This window comes from Panthera leo, chromosome C2, assembly GCF_018350215.1.
Source record: "Panthera leo isolate Ple1 chromosome C2, P.leo_Ple1_pat1.1, whole genome shotgun sequence".
In the NCBI taxonomy this organism is placed as follows: Eukaryota; Metazoa; Chordata; class Mammalia; order Carnivora; family Felidae; genus Panthera; species Panthera leo.
The window spans coordinates 153,299,292-153,319,671 of record NC_056687.1 but is presented as its reverse complement, the minus strand read 5'-3'; the positions used below and the strand labels follow the sequence as shown (position 1 = coordinate 153,319,671).

General features: G+C 50.9%; 1 protein-coding gene across 1 annotated transcript in view; it reads right to left on the bottom strand.

The window, feature by feature from the left end:
• Window positions 1-7,201: 7,201 nt before the first annotated feature.
• The window catches only part of TRANK1 (tetratricopeptide repeat and ankyrin repeat containing 1), an 82,142-nt gene continuing 68,963 nt past the window's right edge, over window positions 7,202-20,380 (bottom strand). Inside the window, exons 20-23 of the mRNA XM_042903299.1 lie at window positions 19,370-19,515; window positions 13,337-16,386; window positions 12,142-12,240; window positions 7,202-11,069 (exon numbers count right to left, since the gene is read on the bottom strand). Of these exons, the coding sequence (XP_042759233.1) occupies window positions 10,969-11,069; window positions 12,142-12,240; window positions 13,337-16,386; window positions 19,370-19,515 (3,396 nt within the window). The 3' untranslated portion in view covers window positions 7,202-10,968. The remainder of the gene's footprint in view (window positions 11,070-12,141; window positions 12,241-13,336; window positions 16,387-19,369; window positions 19,516-20,380) is intronic.

The window sequence follows — 20,380 nt, the reverse complement described above, 5'->3', positions numbered from 1 at the left end:
CATCCTGCCCGACAATGTCATCTTCTGTAAAGGCATCTGTGTTACTGATGCGGGGGGGGGGCGGAGGTTGATGGTTTAACAGGAGTTGAGGGAGTCAGAGGTACCTGAAGCTGTATCGGGTCTGGCTGGGGTGCATGGCTCAGGCTGGCTGGCGGGAGGGGCCAATCCGACTGCTGCCAAGGGCATGGAGGGGGGAGCCAGTAACATCCCTCGTGTTTCTACCAGTGAGGTGTGGAGCTGTGCTCGGAGAGGGGGTGAGGGAAAGACCCCGGCACACAGCCTCGCCCCCTCACACCTCAGTTTCTACATCCGCAGAGCGTTCACTGCCTGCCTCTCAAGGTCACTGGGAAGATTAAGCACAACGACCGCCCTGAGCTGCCCGCCGGGCACCGGGTGCTCCGCACAGAGGCCACAATTGCCGTGCTTGGGTAGCTCGTGAACATCCTTGAAGGAAAAGGAGCTGAGCGTCCATTCCTTGGCCAGGGACAGACTGATTCTCAGGCGTGGAAAGTATCTCGTGACACGAACGCCTGGGAGCATTTAGGGGGAAGGCGACCAAGTTTGACGGGGGAGATGCCCCACTTCTTGCTTTGCACCTGACAGAGCTCAGAGCCTCCCACTCACAGCCGGAGGGCTTGCAGCCTGGGTTTCCCGGAGAAACCAGCTCGTTGCTGCAAGGGAAGTGCGTCTGTTTGAAGCTAAGACTGACATACAGCCCCAGATTCGGGCTGGAAAAAAGCCAGGAGGCTTGCTCTTCCCCCTGTACCGGGGCCTCCGTGCATTTACTCTCTCCATGTCCCTTCTCAGAAGCCAGGCTTGGGGGGAGGGCCCGGCTCCTCTGCCAGCCTGCCCGGCTGGCTGGCAGGGCGGGGCAAGGTAGCACAGGGGGACAGGGAACAAAGCAAGCAGCACTCAAACATTATGACAGTCCCAGACGCAAGCGCTCGAGAGCACGCTCTTGGCCCTGATTCTGTTTTAAGCTGTGAGCCAAAAATGTGTCTCATCCAGATGGGAAAATCTGTCTAGAATAGCAATTGTCTGCACCCACACGTACACACACACACACACACACACCCCACCACCACCACCGCCAGCACCAGCCCCATCAAATTTAGGGGGCTGTGCATTACGCCTGGCCAAGTAGTAGGTGCTTGGCTCCCAGGCCTTCCCTGCCCTCCCCCCCCCCCCCCCCCGTCCTTCTGCCCCTCGGGGGCAGCTCCCGGTTCACTCTGGACGACCGCAGCGTTCACCAAAGATTTTGTCTTTACTTCCTCCAAAGCACATGTCCGACTTCGTTCAACAAGCCTTTATGGAGCACTTTGCCGTGGGTCAAGCCCCATGCTTACCACCAGGACAGGCCTCCAGAAGCTCTGGATCTAGAGCTGTGCTGTCCAACAGAACGTTTTGGGGCAATGGCAACGTTTTAGACCACAGGACCCCCAGCCACGTGTGGCTACAGAGCACTGGAAGCGTGGCCGGTGTGACCAAGGAACCGAATTTTCAGTTATGTTTCATCTGAGCTGATTTTACTTAAAATCCCCATATGTGGCTGGCGACTGCTCTACTGGGCAGTCCAGGCTAGATGGGGACAGGCAGGCGCCCTAAAGCCCTATTCCGCCTCTGCTAAAACGGCGCAATGGAGGTGTGGAGACTGCCTGCCGGGGAGCAGCGCGGCAACCCCTCCCCTGAACAATAGGAGAATTTCCACGTGGGGGGTTAGGGAAGTCTTCCTGGAGGTGGCGGCCTGGAGTGGGGGGGGGAAGGGGATTAAGGGAAGGAAAAAGTTTCGACAGGTGAGTCTGGCTGGGAAAGGGACTTCCAGGCAGAAAGTAGCAATGGGCAGAAGTGCAGACGCCGGAAAGTGCAGTAAACCCTCGGACCGAGTAGGAAAGACAGGAAGTGCCTTGGGGGCAGAGGAGTCTGGACAAGTGATAGCCTGATCAGCAGGCTGGTGTCCAGGTGCCTCTGAGCAGTGGAACGACGTGGCCAACGTGAGCTTTAGGAAGCAGACGGTGTGGCTAAGCCACAAATAAGCCACAAAGCTGAGCAGCCCCGGACGGGGCGGGTGCTGGTCCACAAACCGGCACCGGTATACTGAGGGCGGTGTGACCAGAGGATTTCAACGACACGTTGCTCTCTCAAGGCAGTGTCCTTGAAAGCCGCTCCCACCATGGGAAAGATGGTTGAAACGAACATTCCAAGGACAGGGGAAGGGGTGGAGGAACCAGATCCAGCTTGGAGGTCATCCTCTCCATGACCGCCTCCAACAGGGTGCCGTAGTCCAAATGAGAGGGAATGAACACCTGAGTCAGGACGGAGGAAACAGTTGGGGGGCAGGGGAGTGTGGACTTGTCTTCCAAGGACACTCCTGGCACCTCCTACTCTGTCCCACATCCCTAGCACCCGGCTACATTTCAGTCCGTGAAATCGACTGTCAAAGCACGTAGTAGGTGTCCAATAAGTGTTTGCGGAAGGGTGGATGACATTGAGCAATCTCTCAGGCTGGGTGATCGATTACAAATTAGCTTTGGGAATAAAACCGAGTTGGAGAGTCATTCCCTCAGTCTCCAGATAGCTCCTGGGTGCCTACTGAAGGATGCGCGCAGAGGCACGGGGGACGCCACAGTGGAACAGCCCAAGTCCTGCCCTCGGGGAGGTCACGGTCTTGTTGAGGGACGCAACCAGCCTCTTCTGAGACTCCTGACTGAAGGGAAAAGGGCCCTTGATGGAAATTGAGAAATCAGGACCAAAACATGGCCCAAGGGGCAGAGCACTTATTTGGGGCACTTGAGTTTAGTGTGCCACTGACACTTCAAGGCAGAAAAGGTCAGCAGGTCCTTGGAAGAGGTGCTGGGGCGGGAAGACTTGCTATGAAGTCACGAGCACAGCAGGGAAACCGAGGCTGCAGGAATGAGGGAGATGTTCAGGCAGTAGGATCAGAAAAACGCAAAGGGAGGCAGAAGAGAAAGCTCACTGGACAGCCTCTGGGTCCCCCGCAGCCAGCCAGCTGTCCACACCCCACTTTCAGCGGTAGAGTCAACCGGATGCCATCAACCCTCAGTCCCCCCTCCACAGCCCAAAGTCACCATCACAGGCTCTGCCCTCTGCACTTGGGCCACTGGGGCTAAGAGCTCCAACCAAAGTCATTCTCCCTCAAGGGTTGCTCAGCAAAGCTGAGGCCTTTACCTGGTGCTATAGGCTGAGCCATGGCCCCCAAAATTCATGGATTGAGGTCCTAATCCCCACTGCCTAAGAGTGTAACTGTATTTAGAGATAGGGCCTTTAGGCTAATTATGATGGGCTCTAACCCAATATGACTGGTATCCTTACGGAAAGAGGAAATTGGGGCACAGACACGCAAAGAGGGGAGACCATGCAAAGATACACAGAAATGACAGCCATTTCCAAGCATAGGAGAGGAAGCTTCCAGAAAAACCAAACTGCTGGCACCTTGATCTCTGACTTCCAGCCTCCAGAACTGTGAGGAAATGCATCTCTGTCGTTTTAAGCCCTCAGTCTGTGGTACCTTGTTACGGCGGCCCTGGCCAACTAATTCACCTGGTTATCATCAGTGGCGGGGGGAGGTTTAGCCAAAATGCCTCTAGTTCTCTCCTATCAGACAGCCCCCTCCCGCTGTGCAGTTTCTCTCCACCCCCAACCCCCACTCTCAATCCCCCCCTCCTCACCCTGACCCCATAGGCCCACTACCGTCCCTCAGGATGAGACAGGGATTTGTAGACCCTTCAGATGGCAGGCTCCCACTTTATTTGTTTAATTGACTCCCATAAAAAGAGTAGACAAAACAGTGTTTGTCCTTTGGCAAAGACTCCTTTTCAGACATATTTGTGGAGTGCAGTTCACTTGAACTAAACGGCAGTGGTTTAATTTCACCTGGACACCCCCAGACAGCCCGTGCACTCTTTTCCCTTTAAATTATATGCAAAGGAACAGACGGAATGAGAAATTCAGCCACATGTACCTTCTTCCTTTATATCCCAGCCCTCCATACACACACGCGCGCGCGCACACAGGCAAGCGTTCAGAGATGCTATTCTCTACTCCTGGCAAGAGTCCTGCTCACTCAGAAGCTGTGCCCTTGGTGCCCAGGCCACATTCCCCCTCCTCAGCATAGATGGCCTGACAGCCCGGCATCTCCAGAGTCTATTTTTGTTCTAACAGGATCTCTGCTGCTTTACAAGTTTTATTTGAAAGCCCTTGATAGGAGGAAAGTGCTTCCAGGAAAGCACTTCAGTTACAAACCTAGATCTCCCTGAGAACTCTAACCCAATTTGGGTTCTTAAGGTCTGGGTTTTGATGAGCCACAAGAGCTGATGACGAAACTCGGTGATCCTGCGGGTGGTTCTGAGGGCTCAGGTGTGTGTCATCAGGGACACAAAGTCTGGGATGACCAGCTGCCTTTCATGCAGCTCTTCTGGTCTCAGAGCCCTAGCAGAAGGGCTAAAGTGTTTTTTCCCCTACGTCTGCCCCAGAAGCTCTGAAAAAGCTTGAAAAAAAAGTTGAAAAAGTCACCCACCTCATCTGTAGTTCCGTTTCCTCCCTCGTGAACTCGGTAGCATTCCGTGTGAGGGACTCTTTCCCTTCCTTGGATGTGCCAGACCCCCTGTATTGTCCCCAGGGCCCTCCCTCGAGGCCAACAAGACCACCAACATGGCGGCAAGAATCCCCAACATCGTAGCTCTCACCAAGACAACGGACTTTGTGAACTGTGACAAAAAACAGATGCCGCCCCCTCCTTCCCCCAGTGCCAGATTAACACCTGCAAGTCGGCAATCGAAGAAGCCAAAGGACTCCAGAGAAATGGAAACACGCTGACGTCTGCTTGAAGGGAAACTGAACGGAAGGGGAAGTTGGTGGAGTAGGAGATCGAAGAATAGTGTTTTGATTCTCAAGAAAACCTCCACCCTTTCTGTCTCTATACACAAACTAACTTCTCTGTGGTCCCCATGCGCTGGGGCTGGAGCAGGTGGGTAGTCCTGAGGGACAGGGTGGCTAGAGCTCCCAGAGCCTTAGTCTCCCTGGGTGGGATGGGGATGGTTGTGGTGGTAGTTACGTGAGCCAGTACTGAAGTACTTTTTCACTAAGTGACAGCCATTATGATTGTCGTAGCTCTTTGCCTTGTCTTAAGCCCCACAGCTAGATGAGTGTGTCTTCACAGCTCAGGACAGATGCCAGGGAATGTAGCAGGGGGGTATCATCAGTGGGGAGACTCAAGGTCAAGGTTGCTGCCAGGGGGTTAGAAGGTGTAGAGCCAAGAGTGTTAAGAGCAGGAGAAAGAGCCACCCGTGGCCCCCCCTTGACCCAGCACATTGGCGGGGAGGAAGCTCAGGCAGATTTGAGCAGGGGGCTCCTAACTACTGGAATATAATCTGGAGAGGGATGTGGATATGTACTCTTTTTGCAGGTTTGGGGCAGAGCGTTTAGGTAACAGTACAACGTTGTGGTACTTCTCTGGTCATTTCTCCTCACACATCTGTCTCCTTCAGGGTCCTTGCAGGACAGGAATCCAGGATTCATAGATCCTCCTGCCATAATAACCATCTCAATGCCTAACATCTCAAATTCCATCTCTCTCTCTCTCTCTCTGACACACACACACACACACACACATGCTCACTAAATTATCCCTGGCCTTCTCCAGCAAGCTGATCTGGGGTCTGGGATGCCTTGAACGTCCTTTTGGACCAACACCATGCAATTGCCAGACATCTGTGTCCCTGGGATCATCCTTAAGTTTATGACCCAAAGGATGGGCAAATCCACACAGCAGGTACAGTGGCCGCTCTCCCTGCAGCCACAAATATCTTTCCGAAGCAACTGAGACTGGCTTTGCCTGATCTTGTCACTCTAAATATGCTTTGGAGATCCTGACCGCAGAGCGCAAAGTCGGATGGCTGGCCAGAGGCCGTCTCCCCACCTGGCAACTTCTGTAACAGCACAGGGGTTAAGAGCTCATGGGAAGGCTCCCTGTTTAACCCGATAAACTTTCAGTCCTTCCCACAGCAGAGAAGCTGGGTCTGCCAACAACAGGAGATAGCTGATCCTCACTCCCACCCACCATCCGGGAAAATGTGTCTCCCACTTGCTAAGGGGAGGGAGAAGCCATCAGCAAGGTACCGGGCGTTCTTTAGGTGGGTTGTTGTCTAGAAACGTCTCCTGGTGCTGCAGAATTCTCTGTTCTCTGCCTGACACATCATCTGGCCCTCCTCAGTGGTGCTGCGACCCGAATGACTGATAGGACCTTTTGGGGGGAGGGGTTGCCCTTGGGAAGCAGGGTACTGTCACCGCTGTATCTTTGAAGTGAGACGTAAGATTGAAATTTGACTCCTTATACTAGTTATGGGAATTCAGACATGCTCTTTAAAGCCTCTGAGCCCATTTGGGCATTTATAAAATGGAAATAAGGACACGAGCTTGTAGCTTGTTTGTAATTGCATTATACTCCCTTATTCCCTGCTTTTCTTCCATCGATGGACCAAGAACGGGAAAAGATTTCAGGCAACAATTTGTTTCCAGGGCAGGGAGGGGTAGTCACGAGTAGAGACCAGCTCTGGGGAAAGAGCTGGGGCAGCTTTTGTGTGCCCTTTACGGAGGTGGGGACATTTCTAAGAGGGCTTTGTTTCCAGGGACTTAACCTTCTTTTAGAGACCGAGGCTATTTTTAACCCAAGTTTTAGTGATTCTGCAGGACAGCTGTTTCAGGGAACTATGTAGGCCAGTCCGTGATATTTGGAGTCATGGTTTTAAGGTTAGGGAGTGGGATGGGATGGGGAAGAGCTAGAATAAGTCTGGAGTTTCCGGAGGCATCCACAGAGATCTACACTTACCCTGAAGAACACTGTAACCCAAATTCACTTTGTGGCCACTCAAGTGTCTAGATGGGCTGAACAGAAGAACGTTCTTTCATTACACTTCAAGTTAAGTGTCAGCTTCTGCCCTCTCTCTGTCCCCATTTGCCATGACCAAATCATGATGGAGAACAGATCGGCAATGCCCATGTTGGAGAGGCTGTGGGAGAAGCGATCTCTCACACCCTGCGGTGGAAACAAGACCGGGACAGCCCCTCTGGAGGCACTTCGCCAACATTATTAAAATTCAAACTGGAATCACCTTTGAACTTGACATTCCCACTTTTTGTTTGGGGGGATTTAAAAAACTATTTATTATTATTAGATTATTATTTTAATCGTGGTAAAATGCACGTCATATACAATCTACTACCTTAAACTTTTGTGCGTGCAACACAACAGCATTAAGTACATTCACATTGTGCAATAGGTCTCCAGAACTTTATCTTACTGAAAGTCTCTACCCATTGAACAACACCTCCCTGTTTCCCCTCCCCCCAGCGTCTGACAACCACCATTCCACATTCTCTGTCCACGATTTTCAGCACGCTAGGTGATGCATATAAGTGGAATCGTGTAGTATTTGTCTTTTTGCAACTGGCTTACTTCACGTAGAATCATGTCCTCAAGGTTCATCCATGTCATAGGGTGCGTCCGAATTTCCTTCCTTTTTAGGGCCGAATCATATTCAGTTGTATGTTTATTACCAGCATTCCTACTTTTAGGGATTTAAATTAGAGAAGCGTTACAGCAAGTGTCCAGGAGCATCTGGGACGGTGTAAAATTGGAAGGAACTCACGTATTCAGCTGGGGGCATGGCTAAAGACCATGAATATGGTCCAGTTTTTAAAAAGAGCTAAATGTGCTGGCGTGGAAAAATGGCAAACACCAATGGCTCACTGAAAACTCAAGCTAAAGTGGAGGCCGTATGGTTCAATCCACTTTTGTAAAAATAAATACAAATTTAATTCCAAATTGGTGGTGCTGGTGACTGAGGACTCCGTAAGAGCTGGATTTTTAAAAATAGTTTGGATTATATTTGCCGTCATAGGAAACAGTAAAGATATTTTTAGAAATCGAGACGGAGGGATGCAGTGGACGAATCCTTGTTCAAATAGACGGTCAGAGAAGAACGTGCTTCACCCACTCAGGTGTTTCGGTGAGAGTGTCATATGGCCCGTGCCGATGATAATCCAGTAAGAAAGGAGGCTCTTCTAGAAACCCGAGAGGCCACGCAGATCTACCTTGGTCCCGTGCTTCCTATCCTAGCTGAACCCCATCCCACTGGCATACATGTGCAGCCGGCTGTGAGGAAGAGGGACCCTCAGCGTCCTTCCTTCCTCCAGTCATTACAAGACTGGCCCTTTGTCCCCAGAGAGAATTTGAGGAGAACAAGGGCTCTCGGCTAAGAACAGTCAGGCCAAAGCATGTACATGTTGGTAGGAGTCATCCAGCCCCTTCCCTTCCCCCAACAATCCTCAAGGGCCCCAAACACCACCCTAAATGGTTAATGCTGACTGCAAAGAAGTGGGATCCATGTCTGAGGCAGTTAGGAAAACAGCTGATTGTTCGTGACAGGTTTTTGGAAGGTCATCTGTCCCTGAGAATCCACCCTCTTGACTGGGGAGGTAGACACTAGCTATGTCCACACTTGTCCAGCAGCGAGGTACACAGTGGGGGAAGGACCACAAAGCAAGCTGGGGGTGGGGGTGATCACGACAGAGCTCCAGCCTGGGGGGGACCCCTGAGGCGGAAGAGAGTTAACACAGTAGGTCTGTTAGCTTTTGAAAGGCCTGCTCGGAAAGGTGCCCCTTGGCTGGCGTCTGGGAACTTGAATTTCTGGAAGGTTCCTGCCGTCCTCAGAACCGATAACCGCACCTCACAGTGCTCACCGTTTGTACACCGTAGTTCATGCGGAACACCTGCTTTCCGTCTGAGACTCTGGGACTTTGCTACGTGCTAGGCAGAAGACGCCTACGTGAGCAGCCCCCGTCAAAAACTCTGAGCACTGAGTCGCTAATAATTTTTGACTGGCAACAATTCACATGTGTTGTCACACTTGTCAGTGGGGGAATTAAGTGTATCCTGTGGGAGTTCACCGGGAGAGGACCCTCAGAGGCCTGCACTTGACATCCCCCTCGACTCCGCCCATGTGCCTTTTCCCTTTACAGATGGTGCTCCGTAGAGCTTTGGCTGAGTCCCGTGAGCCCTGCCAGCGTTCCCGAACATGAGAGTGCTCTTAGGGACCCCTTACACCTACCCCCTTCCCGGACTTCCAGGCAAGGCCTGGGACACCAAAGCCCCTGGACCGGGTGGGGCCTGAGGATTGAGGTCATCGGGGGAAATTGCTGACCATACTGCTGAATCCCATTCCTCTCTCCCCAGCCTCTGCACCCCTATGAGTCGAGGACCCCTATGAGTCGAGGAGGTAGATTCTCGGGAGTGGTTCTCTCCAGGGAGTTCTATCAGACAGCGTTGACCCAGAAGGTAGCAGGCTCATCTGGCCCAGTCATGAGCCTCCTGGACCTTGAGGCATAGGATCAGAGGACAGAGGACGCTTTGTTTCTGGAGACTCAGCTGTCCTGCTCATCCAACGCAAGCAAATCCTGAGATCCCAGAGCCAAGACCTGAGGGTGCTCGAACCCATGGCAAAAGCTACAGAGCCACTGGGCATCAGGGCACGCACAAAGGGCTCTGAGACCATTCAACTCCCCTAAAGGGGAAACTGAGGCCCCACTGGGTTATGTAAATGAAGCTGCCACCCACATGATATGCATTTCTATCACTGCTGTTTTTCCACGTCACCGCCTCTGTCCCACAGCAGACCCCGAGCTCCCACGGACTCAAGTGCCACATCCAGGCACTCAGTGATCTGACCACCCCAGGTTACATGGCTCAGTGGGGTCAGGAGAAGATTTGACCCCGGGTCTCCTGCCTCCCGGGGCAATGTTCTTGTTGGGGGCAGTCCCAATAGGCAGCAGTGACAAAACTCCCACAGTCCACACCCTAAACGCTCAGGAGACACAGGCAAGCCCTCAAGACACCGCAACCAGCTGTGAGTCCCCGGATGTCTTCATTTCAGAAGGCGTCAACCAGCTGGCCAGAGAGAACCAGCCCCAGGATCCACCCCTTGACTGAGTGGAGACCGGAAATAAGTCAACGGACAGCTCCACGTAAGAGAAATGATTTCACTTTATAAAAATGTGATAATACGGCATGATTTGATTTTTTTTTCCAGCAAGTGAAATTTATAAAAACCACCTGGAATAAAAATTAGAAACAAGGAAATAGAGTCATTTAGAAAGACGATAAAGAGAAAACGCTAAGCAGCAAAAGCAGCAGCAACACGGCGGGGGGGGGGGGGGGGAAGTTGGCTCTGCTGCGAGGACAGATCAGGGAAGGACCGACGTAAGCCGAGCTTTCACACAGGCTGAGCTGGGGGGCAGGGCAAAGGGTGGGCAGGAAGCGTGAGCGGCACGAAGGCCTCCAGAATGGGACCATACGGATGGCCGCTGGCTCAGTGGGAGTTGGGGGTAAAGCAAGAGCCTCCTTCAACCAAGAAAGTGAGACACATAGGGCTACATACAAACACTTGTGGAATGTCTGCACCATAGCCAAGGCAGAGTTAGGACCGCCTCGGAGAGGCAGGCTGGGAATCCCCCACAACGCCCCCCAAGGCTTGCCTTCTAGGGCAAAGGTCCTGAGGCTCCCACCCATAGGACGCTGGGGAGTTCTTGACTACATTCTGAGGTAGTCTCACCGTCACTCGCACAGGTAGCTGGAAATGGTCACAAAAAATGGGGAGAAGGAGGGCAGAAAAGTTGCACGGAGACAAGAGGCCGTAACAGAAGGGCCCTGGCTGTAAGCAGGTTCAGAGATGAGCAGAGGGTGGCCTGGGGGTAAGGAGTGGCCAGCAGAGGGCCTACGTGGACCCTGGGCACAGGCAGCTCTTGTAACAAGAATAAAAATCAAAGGCATGGCTAGACTCCCCCTTTTAAGCTAATTTACATTCTTCCCCCCCCCCCCCCATCTGCCCCAGCACTCGGAATTCTAAGTCAGGATGGAATGTTCTGAAGGCTTAGGAGGCAGCAGCCGAGCGGACATTAGTATTTTCTTGGCTTTCCACCTTTCCGCGAACGCCTTCGAGGACGGAGTTCACCAAAGTCCTCGGCTTCATTTTCGTAATCATCTTCCTGGACAATACCTGTTTCAAAAGCCAAAAAGAAACAAACACAACACTGGGAACAAAGCACAGAACGGTGATTTTTTTTTTTTTTTTCACACCACTGTAAAACAGAACGTGCTAATAAAACCTAATGTCTCTGTAATTGTTTTAAATTAAAGGGCAAAAAAGCCTGGGTCAGAGCCAAAGGAAACACCCTTCTCTAGAATTAAGTTCTTGTACAGGCTGGTGCCTCTGCCCTGATTTCAGAGGCCCTTTAAATGGCAAAGAAATCAAACAAAAACCCAAATTCAACCACAAACTCGAGTTGGTATGCCAGTCATCTCCCTTTTGAAACAATCACAAAAATCATGGTCCTGGCAGGGAATATATTCTAAGGATATTTTTCCCCGACACAGATATTTGGGCCAAGTCCCTTTTAGTCTTCCCCGGCTCTGGGGTCTAGATTTTCCAGTAGCATCTGGATTAGGAGGACCCACAGAAGGGCAATCTGGGGCATATGAAATATACGGACTAAGAAAAGATTAGGTCTGGCCAAGAGGGGGTGGCAGTTGGGATGGGCAAGAGGGATGATACAGAATTTGGCAAGATCGTTCTGTCAGGAGAGAAACCTGACTCACTCCGTACAAGCCCTTAACCCTCTAGGAAGGGGTGTGTAAGTCTCCCCTGTGATATTGTTTTGCTCACAAATGCGTTGGCGTTATATCCCCAAGGCCAGAACAGCGCTGATACAGACTAGGCCCTCAATAAATATTCGCGGACTTACATGAATGGTTGACAGAGGCGACCCTGTTTGCCAAAAGACGGCTCTTCAATACTTTGTCTACGCGTGGGAGTCACTGTATTGAGCATGAGTAGTGACTGGGTGTCATCGATAGGAGCCCATGAGCGGCACAAGAGATTTTGGAAAAAGCAACTAACATGAGCCCTCGGTCAGAGGGGGGAACTCAGATGTTACTCGAGTCACTGGGGGAAGATGACCCTAGACAGTGAGTGGACGTTATAGGTGACCCCACTTCGCGTTGACCTGGGAATCAGCGGAACCAAGAGCCACGAGACCCAGAGCATCACCCTGGGATAATTGGCTCCTTACCTTCCTCATTTAAGTGGAGCTCTGCCTTCATCAGCCACGCCCGCGCATCCCTGACGGACGGGATCAGCATGTTGACCAAATGAGCCATCACCTCCTCTGCTACAGGAACCAAAGAACAAGGGCTCTGAGTGAAGGGGCTGCCGCAGGAACCAGACTAATCGGTACTAGAGCCAGAGCCCCTACCTCCCAAGGGCCGTCTGTGTGCTTCCTCTGAGGGGGACGACAGGATAAGGACCCACGGCCACCTTCTGCCACCTCAGACGTAAATTGCAATTAAATGCTAGCCTGACGCCATCACTGTGTGACGGTAGAGGCTGCCAACAGCAAACCTTTCAGGGAACCTCGTTCAGCATGTCATTAAACCCACAGTCGGCTGAGCATCGGACTTCGGCTCAGACCATGATCCTGCAGTTCACGAGTTCGACCCCTGTGTGGGGCTCTGCGCTGACAGCTCAGAGCTCGGAGCCTGCTTTGGATTCTGTGTCTCCCTCTCTCTCTGCCATTCCCGGCTCATGCTCTGTCTCTGTCTCTGTCCCTCCCCAAAATAAATAAACATCAAAATGTCCTTAAACCTCACACTGGAGTGTCTGGATGACAGAATGAGTTTTAAACACGAAACTTCACTTATTTGGTACATAACACGACTTGCACTCGGTGTTGCTAGGAAATCGCAAACAAGGAAGTTAGAGGAAATCGATTCAAAGGCCACATAAGAATTCTTACTGTTAAGGTCTCACGCCGGGTATGGTTTAAGAACCCTCCTAAAAAGGAAGAGACCAGCTATGCAGCCCCAGATCTTAGTCAAACGTTCAGAACAGAGTAGGTGCTCAAGAAATGGTCACTGGAGAACAGATCGGAAGCTTGAAGAGTTTCCTCGGGACGTTAAACGCCCTCCCTACGTCCTTGTCACAGAACTTGAAACGCCCTCCCGACGTCCTCGTCACAGAACTAGTGAGCAAGGCCCTCTCTTCTGTGTGGTGCCAGGGAAACCATCCCGACTCAAGATAACCACATGTTTTCAGTGGGGTGGGGTGGTTCAAATAATGGGGGTTTGCCGTGGTTTGAGAACACCCGCTCCTCACTTGTATTTCTGCCAACGCCAAGCTCTGTCATTCCCAGGACTTGATCTGACATGTGTTCTCAAAGCCTGGGTCTGACACGCCCCCCCGGGCCCCAACTTCTGGGGACGCCTTACCGCCAGCCCAGGCCTTCCGCCTGTAGAGGTCCTCCACCGTATCCGAGACCTTCTTGATGTTCTCCTGGACCTTCCTCTGCAACATGTGGCTGTGCTCTTTGGAGCCCAGGTGACTGCGGATCCACACGCTCTGCTCAATGTCCTGCACCAGCAGCTTGCCTTCGTCGATGGCCGGGTCCACCTTCTCATGGAAAAATTCGAAGTACCTCTGGTAGGCCACCTGCTGCCTCTGATGGCTTTCCAGGCAGATGTGCTGCTCGTAAGACTCGCTGTTCTTCTCCGGACCCTCCTCGTCTCCCGGCTCGGCCGTGGAAGGGGCCGCGGCCTCCGCAGCCGCTCCTTCAAGTGCCTTCCCGGGGCCGAAATAGTTGTCAGGACCTCGGCTGAACTTCACCCCACACAGGTCACACTGGGTCCTGTCGATGTCGGCCTTCTTAAAGTTCCCGGCCCCGGGCTCCCTGGTCTCCTCTCGGAAGCACTCCGCCTGGGTGCTCACCCTTCTCCTCCAGCTGATGCACAAGGACACGACCAGGCACACCCTCCTCAACTTGCGCCGGACGGAAGCCTTCCGCTGCTTCCGGGAAAGAATGGCGGCGAGGACGGGGTCTCGGTCTTCCGACGCCAGCTCGTCCGTCTCGTCCTGACCGATCTCACACTCGGGGTCAGCAAGGTAGTCCGCGGGCTCCACGCTGGGCAGGCGGCTCAGTTTCACCTCCTCGTGGTAGAGGCCGCGGACCACGGGCCCTTTGGCATGCGCGCTGTCCCACCGCCAGCAGCAGTCCATCAGGTACTCTTCGTCCCGCTCGAAGAGCAGGTCCCGCAGCGCCTCAGCCACCGACTTCACGTTGCCCGCCATCAACGCCCGCTTCGCCGCTTTCAGGAGCCTCTCGGGCACCCGGTCGGGGCAGTCCCTACTCATCAGCTGCAGCCTCGTCTGGATCTCCTGGAAGTGGCGGCACAGGAGAGGCTTGCAGTACGGCTGTAGGACCTCCTCGGCGTTGACCAGCATCACCAAGCACAGCACCAGGGTCCGCTCTGCCTCCCCGGACACCACACAGTCTATCTCACCGAAGGCGTCGAGCAGGACGTTGAAGTTCCCATTCTCTTGGCCGCAGAGCACCTTGACGAGGTAGGAGAGGTGGAACCGGAAATCCTGAATGGCTCTGGCCACGTCCTTAGGCTTGTATTCCTGAACGATGGAGAACACGTCCCCGGGCTCCCTGTCCTTCTTGCTGACCAGGAACTCCCAGTAGTGCAAGAGCGCGATGTAGCTCTTGGGGAGGCGGAGGATGGCGTTCTTCCGCAGGCGGGCCAGGACCACCCCGCAGTGGACGAACTGGAACTCCAACAGGGCCACCGTGTTTCCGATGCTGGGGATGAGCGGTTCCTTGCACCTCTTGACGAGGACGTTCATGAAACGGAAAAAGAGCCTCTTGTAGTCTTCTGGGTTCCTGTACACGTAGAACTGGTCGATGCAATTCTCCAGCAGCCGGATGAAGCACAGGTGGGTCTTCTCGGCACCGTCATCGTCCTTGTTGGGCGCCAACATGCCGAATTTTCCTTCTATTCCCTTCACCTTGCCGCCCCTCCCCCTGCCCCTTTCCTCCTTTTCAGCCTCTAGAGCTTTGAGTTCCCTGTTGTAGTTGTCCTCCTCCTGACGGAGCAGCTTTTCGAACTCCTCCGGATAGTTGGAGGAGACCAGGAACGCCTGCATGGCGTTCAGCCACAGGTCTGTAGACTCCCGGCGGCTTCGTGCCCTCTCGTTTTGAAACAGAAGACGGACGTACTCTTTCAGAGCTGCCCTGTACGACCGAAAGGATTTGTAGTTCGGTTTGAGGATCTCTTTGCAGGCCGTGGGGTTTTCTGACAACACTCTCTGGTGGAAATGCTTAGGGAAGAGGACGTTCAGGAAGGATTTGCAAAGGCCGTACATATAGCCAGACGAAACGTAATCGATTTCTTCGAGTTCCTCTGCTAAGATTTTAGGGAATACTTTCTTGGCTTCCAAAAGCAACCCGCTGATTGCCACCAAGTGTATCTTTGCCTGAACCAAACACTTGGCCTCGCAGCGCCGCAAGGGCCTGTGGAAATCTTTACAGTTTTCGACCTCACATTTCAGGCCCACGATAAACCTCACGCAGACGCCTGCGTAGGTCTTCCCAAGCAGGCTCTGCGTGATCTGACGCAGCCTGCTCAAAAGGTGTTTGTTGAGGGCCAGTTTCACCTGGTCGGTCGTTACCAAGAAACAGTCTTTTGTTTTCTTCTCTCTCAGGTTCACATCCAGGTCAAGAATGATTCTTGATATGGGTCCAGGGTCGTTCTGAGCTATCTGGCAATACTTGGCATCCACCTGAGAAATCCCAAAAAACTCGAAGCAAGACTTGACCATCTCCTTCTCGGCATTGTTGGTCACTCTTTTGAGGGCCCTGACCAGATTGAGGAGGACTTCCAAGCCCCCCGGAGCCAGGGCCAGGACCTTCTCAGGCTCGACCTCACACTGGCTGGCAGCTTGGTAGAGTGCCTCCACCACTCCCGCCGAGTGATTGAGTGTGTCAAACTTGAAGAAGGCGTCCTTGAGCTTTTGAAAGTCTCTCAGGATTACCCCCTGAAGGAACTGGGCCTCGGCAATGCCGGCCAGCTGGTTGGTTTCATAGCAGAGGTCAAGAGCTTCTCTCAGAATGGCCTTGGTATGTTCCACGTCCGAATCCCTGGCCACATTGAGGCGGGCAGCCCCCAGCAGACACGAGGCCTGGAAGTCCTTGTCGGCAGTCAGCTGGGCAGCCTCCAACAGGCAGCCATGTTGCTTCATCAGCAAGGCGGCCTCTTCTCTCCGACCCTCCCCGTTCAGCAGGTCTGCAGCTTCCGCTAGCCGTCTGCGAGACTTCAGGAACACCAGCTGGTCTTCTATGTCCAGCTTCGAGAGGACCGCCATCATCTCCTTGATCTTGTTTGCATTCAGGTACTTTGCTGCGGCTTCCAGGTAAAACTGACCGGCAGAATAAGACAGCTTGGATATGGGAAGGGTCTTGGCCCTCAGCATTTCTTCGTACCTGCAATGACAGACGACCCAAATGTCAGCTCATTACCACCCAGGAGAAAATCTCCTCCAAGATACAGCACAGAGCAAGTCAGACACAAGTCCCACCCACATGTAGATCTAAATTACAAAACAGGGCCTAAACTTATCCGGCATCTTTACGAGTGCTTCATTTCGCGGGGGTAAAATGAATTCTTTATTCTCCAAAGGAACGAAGCTTTCGTATGTTCAATTAATGAAATGTTACGGCGTGACCACCTAAGCAAATGGAAGTTAGGTTTGAAAGTCAGTCTGAGAATTTAAAGAAATAAAAGTGAATAAAATTTTGAGAAGAAAACTAAGTAGATAAATGAAAGTCAATCTGAAGGGCAACGATTATGCATAACCAAAATTATCCTTGTAGAAAAAAAGAAACCCTTAAATTTTCATAAAAGCACGATCCTCATTTTGGGCCGACAACCCCACTGAGTTGGAGACAGGACTAAGGAGAAAGGGTGAAGACAGAGCATGACACGCCAGCGTGACATTAACGACATCAGTCTTCCTCTCATCACCCAACCTCTGATTTTTCTCTTCTGCCAGGTACGAGCGTGGTTGATAAGAGTGAGATTAACGAAGCTCCGAATGCTCCCCTTTACTCTGCTGGTCAAAGTCAGTACCTCCCACACTACCAATTTTCAAGGCACTGGAACAATCCAATAAAACATGCGTGCTTTTGAACCCTGATAGGACAAAACCCGTCTCCTCACAACCAGAGAAGTGCCCAGGCTCCTTATGATGGCTCAGAGTTATCCTACAAACATCTGCTTTCCTAGCTTTTCCTCTTCTACGAGAGGTCTCCCATGAAGGGTTGTAAATACAGATGAAGAAAAGGAGTATACTTCACACGTGAGCTTCGGCTAATGGAGTAGTGAGTACTTTCAGCAAGTGTAAAGAACTCCCCGGGTATTTCCTTTTCAAATCTACAAGGTCCACAATGCATTTTGGGTCATGCCAATTAGCCACTGAATTCTACACTCAATATGCACGGTGCTCAAAGGACACTCGGACAGATCTAACGTGAGTTTCCAGTTAATACTCAGATTACACTTAGATCTCAACTCAACACATAGGAACTCTCAGCTGTCTACCTCAATCAAGCTGAAAAAGAATAATGAGAGAAAAATATGTTTCTGGGGAAAATCTGTGACGATTCAATGCTCTGCTGAAAACCTGAGGGCAGAAGTTTAAATAACTAATTAAAACTTAAAAAAAAACAACCACCTCTCGGTCAGTTTTGTCATATGACTTCACAAGGGAATTGGTCTGGTCAATTACTCATATCACGACTGCATAGCACCCTGGTAACTATGTGCCCAACAAATGTCACAGCTGGCACCCTTTTATGGAGTGATAGTTTGTGTCCCCTGAAATTCATACATTCGAGCCCAATCCCCAGTGTGGTTGGATTTCGAGATGGGATCTCTAAAGGAAGTAGACTACGGTTAAATGAGGTCACAAAGGTGGAGTCCTGATCCAACAGGATTAGTGTCCTTATAAGAAGACACCAGAGAATGACCTGTCTTTTGCAGTCTCTCTCCATGTGGAAGTGCCAGGGAAAGGCCACCTGAGGACACAGTGAGAAGGTAGCCATCTGTAAGCCAGGGAAAGAGCTCTCAGCAATAGCCCAACCGGCCGGAGCCTTGATCTTGGACTTCTAGCCTCCAAAACTAGGAGAAAATGAATTTCTGTTGTTTAAGCCCCTCAATCCGTGGCATTTCGTTCTGGTTGCCTAAACGGACTACTACATACCCGTTGCATATATCATAAACGTAAGGGTACCAAAGACCCTCACGAAGGAATATGCTCATTTTACCAGCCATGGCACAGAACACCTACTTTTCCATTTCCAAAACTAAAACTCGAGGTACTGGGCACCTTTATCGAGGTGCTGGTTACACAAGTAGATCTGTGTTTTGAGAATTAGGTGCACCTTTTTGACTACATATTATACTTTAACAAAAGCTAACTTCCCAAAAACCTGAAGTTTGAACACCTGGGTCCGTTATGTTCATTTTGTCACATGCAGAATTTGGTAGAAAGCAAAGAAAATGTAGAACCAACCCACACCCTGCTTCTCCAGGAGCTGAGAGTAGACTCAAACAGAAACACAGAATAGCGGTCTCTGTCATTCTAGCTGCCCCATACCACCAAGAAGATCTCTTCGGGGCACCAGTAACATGCCATTTCTGTATTCCTTGTCAACCATTAGCCCTGCCCATCTCGACATCATCTTTGGAATATGAGCTAGATAAAGGCTCGAGGCCTCCGGTGGGTCATGTGTGAAGCTTATGAGGGTATGTGAACATACATTTCGTACACATATGTATGACTGCATGGCTGAGGGTCTGCCCATAGGTCACGGTGAAGCAAAGGCCTGACTGCCCACTAGTGCACTTACCTTCATCCGTCCATTCAGCGAAATTGCTACCTCAGCAGGTAAGGGTAGAGGACAGAACCATCATTAAGCACAAAATTGCCATGTGTCTTATATACACACTTGTAACAAACCCTTCATCATCTTCTGCCTCTTCTCATGACACTGTGTCAAAGCTTATAAAGAGAGTAGAATATATTAAATGTGAATATATTAAGAGCGTGTATGTTAAAGGCACTGGAATGGCTGCCGATGAGAGAGTGGGAACGGAGACCGGCCATGACGAGGAAGAGGATGAACAAACTGAAACCAATGGTGACTCTGCTGGGAACTGGAGATTATATTCCACTCTTTTTCCTCCCGCACTTCCCATTCAGCTCCTCGGTTAATCCTTTAGGTTTGGTTCTTGCTTTCAAGGAGCTCTTGACCCAGCACCGAGGCCACCGCTCGAGTGGAAGGAGGGCGACACGGGCAGGCCGCTTCAGAAGAGCAGAATAACACCCTCCAAGGCAGGCTGCCCCCAGAGAGCAGCGGGAGGGAGGGAGCGGGGTGGGGGAAGGGAGAGAATAAAACCACCTACTTTTCGGCTGCAATAGCAGCTTCTTCAAAAAGCTCCTGTTCGCAGTACATTTTGAGTGCTAGATCGAATTCCTGGATCTGCTCAAAGCATCTGAAAGCATCTTTGTAGCACTGGCTTCGCTTATAGAAATAGGCCGCGTCTTTTATCTAGGACAGAGTAAAATACACTCTTAGAGTATTCATAGCATAACTTTTGATCTTAAAAATAAGCCAATACCACGAACAATATGTCTGCTATTTGTTAGGACCCAGTGAAAAATGCTAAGACATAGGCGATATTAGGAAAACAATTTCTTTATATAAAATTACATAAAAATTATATATAAAATGTAATACATATTGTATTATACATATTATATATTGTATAGAATTATTTACAGAGAGAAAAATAAAGTTATATCCCAACCTCACACCATATACAAAATTAACCTTCAGATAGGATAAAGACCTAAATGTGAAAGCTATTGGACGAAAACATAGGAGAATATCTTTGTGACCTTGAGGTTAAAGAAAGTCTTCAATAAAACCCAAAACACATAAACTTCCTTTGATGGAGTCAAAACTGCTGAACAAAGGGTACGTGAAATAAAGTTAACAGAGAGAGGGCAAACATGAACATCCAGACCAGCGCCATCAAATAGACCTTGCAGTGAAGATGGAAATATTCTACAGCTATGCTAGCCAATATGGTAGCCACTAAGCACGTGTGAAGAGTAAGCACGTGGAATGTGGGTAGCATAACTGAGGAACTGAATTTTTCATTTCATTCCATTTCCATTCATTTTAACTTTAATTTCCACATGTGGCTAATGGCTAGCATATTTGACCAGACAGATCTAGAACATAAAATGGATTCTTTCGACCACAAGACAAAGACTTTCCTGAAATCACAACAGAAAACTAGGCAAAGGATACAAACAGGCAGGTCACAGTGGGGGAAACTTGCGTGACTAACAAATCAATGAAGATGCTCAAGCTCACTGATAGAGAAACGTCGATTAAAACCACAGTG